Genomic DNA, 4,800 nt, shown 5'->3' on the forward strand with positions numbered 1-4,800 from the left:
GCTCGGGACAGTTCAATCTTTCATGGTTCTGTATGTTTGCTGATTTGCAATGTCTGATAATGACTTGGCACAACTGTATTATTCTTGAGCCAACAATTAGCTCTTAATTGAAATCCAACATTGAAAACCTAAATCACGTTAACGTGAACCGCTCCAGGAGAAGAGAAATGGGCGACCAGTGGACAGACACTTTCAGATGCAGAGATAACTCCTGGGCTTGGCTGGAGTCTTCTTTAGAAATTCTTTTTTTCCCCCCAGCATATTGTCTGCACTTAAGCTCATTACAGATTCTCTATTACTCATCGTAACCAAGACTTTTATCTGCTATTAGGGTAAAAACTCATGACAATAGTATTTAGGTGATAGAGCATGTAAATATCATGCTGAAGCAGTATTCACTCTAGAGTGGTGATCAGAGTTTAAACCACCTGTATGCAGTGCACATGTGTTTGTTTTGCACTGTATTCACTCTTGCAGCAGGAGAGCCTGTTTCAAGCCCCTCCAGCTCTGTTGCAGAAACTTTCTCCCCCACACGCAGCGTTGAAGAGGGAGGAGCTGGAAGAGGGAGGCTGAGCTGCTCACAGGGAGGGTTTATAGGAAGGCAGACAAAGGGGCTGGACCTGCAAAGAGGCTGGAGAGAGACGGCAGGCAGAAAGAGAGGCAGGGCTGACACACAGACACAGAGACTGGGGCAGAAGGACTAAGGCAGGCACAGACACTGGGGCATTTACATTTACTCTCCATGCCAGACAACAGCACTTCAGCATCTCCAGTGGATTTCTTGATGCAGTAGAACCCACGCTGGTTCACTGGGGACAGCACGGACTATCAGAAGGGTGCATGTTATAAAGACGAGTTCTCCAGCCCTGCTCAGCCACCGGTAAGGTTGCATTGGGTGCATATCTGTGTTTTATTTTACAGATGATGTTACAGAAGGTTTATTTGTTTATGTATGAAAATAAAGTAGGGAGAAGAGGTACAGTGGGCTGCATACTATGTGTTGCGTAGTCTGTGCAGAAAGTAAGAGCAAAAAAAAAAAGATTGCTTGTTTCTGAAAACAGAAAGGACACGGAGAGCAAAATGCATGAAGGTCTTTTCCAGTTTGAATGTGCAGGATACTGAATCACTAAGAGTTTTCATTTGGAGGGAAGCAGGGCTAATGTAATGTCACTGAGCTTTTCTTTGATCTCCAGGGGCAGCTTTCTAATATGAGAAGAGACGGGAGGGAGAGAGGACACGAGCACAGGCACCCCCTGCTTTGCCTTGCTGAATAGAGACTAGCTGTGCACCATGGTTCAGCAAAGAAATCAGAAATACCCAACCATGATGAAAAGAGATTTTATCCAGGACGCCTGTGCAGGGCTGGGCAGTGAGGAGGGGGATGATGTCTTCGGAAGCGTTCCCCCAAATAAGGATCCCAACTGGTGCAAAACCCCCAGCGGCCACATCAAGAGACCCATGAACACCTTCATGGTGTGGTCACAGATCGAGAGGCGGAAGATCATGGAGCAGTGGCCAGACATGCACAACGCAGAGATCTCCAAACGACTGGGAAAGAGGTGGAAGCAGCTCCCGGACTACGAGAAGATTCCCTTTATCAAGGAGGCGGAGAGGCTGAGGCTGAAGCACATGGCCGACTACCCTGACTACAAATACCGACCCAGGAAAAAGAGCAAGTCTTCCGGACCCTCCAAGACCAGCGAGAAGATGCCCTTGAAGGGCAAGCCGTACCCAAGCCGAGCAAACGCCGGCAAGGTGCTGAAAATCAAAACCACTGCTGCCAAACACAAATCCAGCAACCCCCTTGGCAATAATAAGTACAAGAGCTTTGACATGGATACAAGCGAGGACGACAGTTTGGATGTTAAGCTGCAGAGCCCCGCTGGGCTCAATGACAATCAGGACACCCTGACCCCGGAGCTCCACTCCTATCACCAGCAGATCAGCCAGCCAGAGCCAGACAAGGCAGCACCTGCGCAGCCTCAGATTCCTGTTTCTCCACCCGTCATCCTTGTCCCCTCGTCATCAGATGCCAGAGCAGTGAAGTATGCGGGTCAGGTCTCTCCTGACCCCAAGCTGACGGAGCACAGGCAGTCAGTGTCCGGCAGGTCCTCCACGCCGGACTCCACCAGTTCATCCTCCTCTCGCGCCGCGTCGCCTGCTTCTTCGGATGAGGAGCTAGAGGAGGAGATCCTGCATATCATTTCTAACGCAGGCATCGGCAGCGCACCCCCAGAGTGCTCTTCCTTGGACAAGGATTTCGACGTATTCCATGCAAACTCAGGATCCCACTTTGACTTTCCAGACTACTGCACTCCAGAGGTGAACGAGATGATATCCGGTGACATGTTAGGACCCAGTATCTCTGACTTGGTGTTCACTTACTGAACCTTACCTGTCTATTAATATTATAACAGTAATATTCAGCGGTCACGGCACCGCCATAGATGGCTGTTGCACTCTGGTACGGTGCGCTACTTCCTCAATGAGTCCCGTAAGTGCTATTGATTTCATGACACAAATTGCCAGCTTTAATTATGACAACACAGGCTTCTGAAAAAAAGAAGTCATTGATGACATGTAAAGATAAGGAAAAAGTATTTCCAAGTTCAAGCTTTGTGTGAACCGTATACAGTGATGTAAAGGGGAATTGAATCCATAGTTACAGTGAACTCAATTTGAAGCCTACTTTCTTTTTAACATACACATGCATTGCTGTTTTGGTGTAAGTACATGTATAGCACATGCTCTGTGCTCTTAAAGGGAAAACCATTTCCCATGCTCTTAAAGAAAACATTTGCTAATATCCTCACAAACATTCAGTGGAGTACTTCTCAAGGATGAACAGCAGTGAACCAGCATTTTCATAAAAGGGGATTTCAGGGTTACTCTCCTCAGACAGAATGCTAAATTCAAATACAACTGAAGAAGGAGGAGAGCTCGCCTATTTTCAAGTTTGCAAAGCTGATAAAAAATTAAAAATGTAGGGTAACACTTAAGCAATGATAATACATATATAAACATGTTTAAAAACAACCAGGGACTAATAATGAAATCGAAATACTGTGTTCCACCCACCTAAAAGAAAGCATTATAACAAACGTTGGTTTTGCTTTGTAGCCTGACAAAAGCTTTGCAGAAAGGGAAGTGATTACATTCAAATCGTTCTAAACGGCAGTCTGCCTGTTAATGTAATCGTTATAAACCTTTATCAGGCTGTTTATAGATGCGTATCGCTCTATCCATAAACCAAACTGTGTCTGGGCGACGACAGCTGTCAGTTTGGACTCTCCGCGGTTCTGTCAGAATGGTCTGCGAGTCTAGTTAAGCAGAGCGAGAGAGGGAGGTCGCCTTTGTGCGCAGAGCCTGCCCTCCACGCTCCTGTCTGTCTCCTCAGAGACGCTGCTAAAATGCATGTCGTGTCTGCAGTCTAGCTTCAGTTGCATGCTCATCTGTGAATAGAGAGAAATCTGCAGGCTGCCAGCTGTCCCCATTGACTCGGTCTTGTTCTCTCAGGAATCAATCTCCTGGGTCCTAGCGCCCTATTGATAACACTCCGTCTGGTGGATGGGCAATGGTGAAGGGAAGAGGACAGCTGCTCTCTTCACTGCACACAAGGAAACGGGCCCGGTTTTCTCGAGTATACAAATCTGAGCAACTAAAAAATCAAGCTTGAAGACTAAACAGTTACAAAACTGAAGCTCTACTGAGCATGGGCATCAAGGAATAGTGATGCATGTGGATCTTAGATAAAAGAGACTAGACTAGCCAATGCTGCAAACAATTATTATTATTATTATTATTATTATTATTATTATTATTATTATTATTATTATTATTATTATCAGAATTTCCTATTTTTATTTATTGCAGCAGCCAAAATGAAGATAAAAAATAACTACACATAAAAACAAAACAGAAAAGCTATTACAAAACTAATACAAAAAGCAATTACTTTTTAAAATGTAATTGATTCTCACCTACAACCAAAACACCTTTTCAGGATAGCAATATTGTGAAACGTTGCTGTTGGAAGCTGCTTCAGCCAGTGTGTGTCTTTACTTCACGGTCGTTACATTGTAACAACACTGTAATTACACACGTGGCAGTATAGCTACAATGCAAGAGCATGCTTATTAGTGAATGAAAAACGTTGGACGCTTGCAGAATGATGATTGTGTATTTACAATGCAATTAATTTGTAACCACACATTATAGATTTGTTACAGTCTAGTTGGAGATAGTGTGAATTATTATCCAAACAAATAAATGTACACATAATTAGACAATATTGGACAGAATAAATCATGCATAAGGGTATATCCCAAATATCTGTGGGTGCCCTGTAAAGAATCTGACAGGGCTGTTTGACAGTAATGCCCCTTCGACACTCTGCCAGTCCTGCAGGACACAGGAATGCCCTGCAATGTCTAAAGCCTCATGAGTTCAAAGCAATATGGCTTTCCTCTGACAATCTAAAGTGCAACTCTCTTAACAAGTCATGGTGGGGGTTATCTCTTGTACAACTTTCAGCAATTTCAAAACTGCTCCCTTTGCTCTGGGTCCCTAAAAGGAACTTTATTCACAGAATTGAAAAGAGCAGCACCATTTCATTAGCACTCCTATTGACCTCTCAGAGATCTCAGCAGGAAAACAATAATATTCAAAGCCACTGATGAGGTGGCTCCTGCTTCAAAAAGTAACAATGCTTTTAAATCAGTAGACACTTAATTCACAGAACAGCCTGTCTTCAGCTTGAGAAAAGCCACCCATGTAATTTCAAGACATACTGTATGTTAC

General features: G+C 44.2%; 1 protein-coding gene across 1 annotated transcript; it reads left to right on the forward strand.

Moving 5' to 3' along the window:
• The first annotated feature begins 486 nt into the window (after positions 1-486).
• Positions 487-3,817, forward strand: sox12 (SRY-box transcription factor 12). The gene is made up of 2 exons (XM_041258478.1): positions 487-880; positions 1,194-3,817. The coding sequence occupies exon 2, from the start codon at positions 1,291-1,293 to the stop codon at positions 2,386-2,388; it is 1,098 nt and encodes a 365-aa protein (XP_041114412.1). The 5' UTR covers positions 487-880; positions 1,194-1,290; the 3' UTR covers positions 2,389-3,817.
• The last annotated feature ends 983 nt before the right edge of the window (positions 3,818-4,800 follow it).

The sequence above is a fragment of the Polyodon spathula genome, chromosome 8, assembly GCF_017654505.1.
Source record: "Polyodon spathula isolate WHYD16114869_AA chromosome 8, ASM1765450v1, whole genome shotgun sequence".
Lineage (NCBI taxonomy): Eukaryota > Metazoa > Chordata > Actinopteri > Acipenseriformes > Polyodontidae > Polyodon > Polyodon spathula.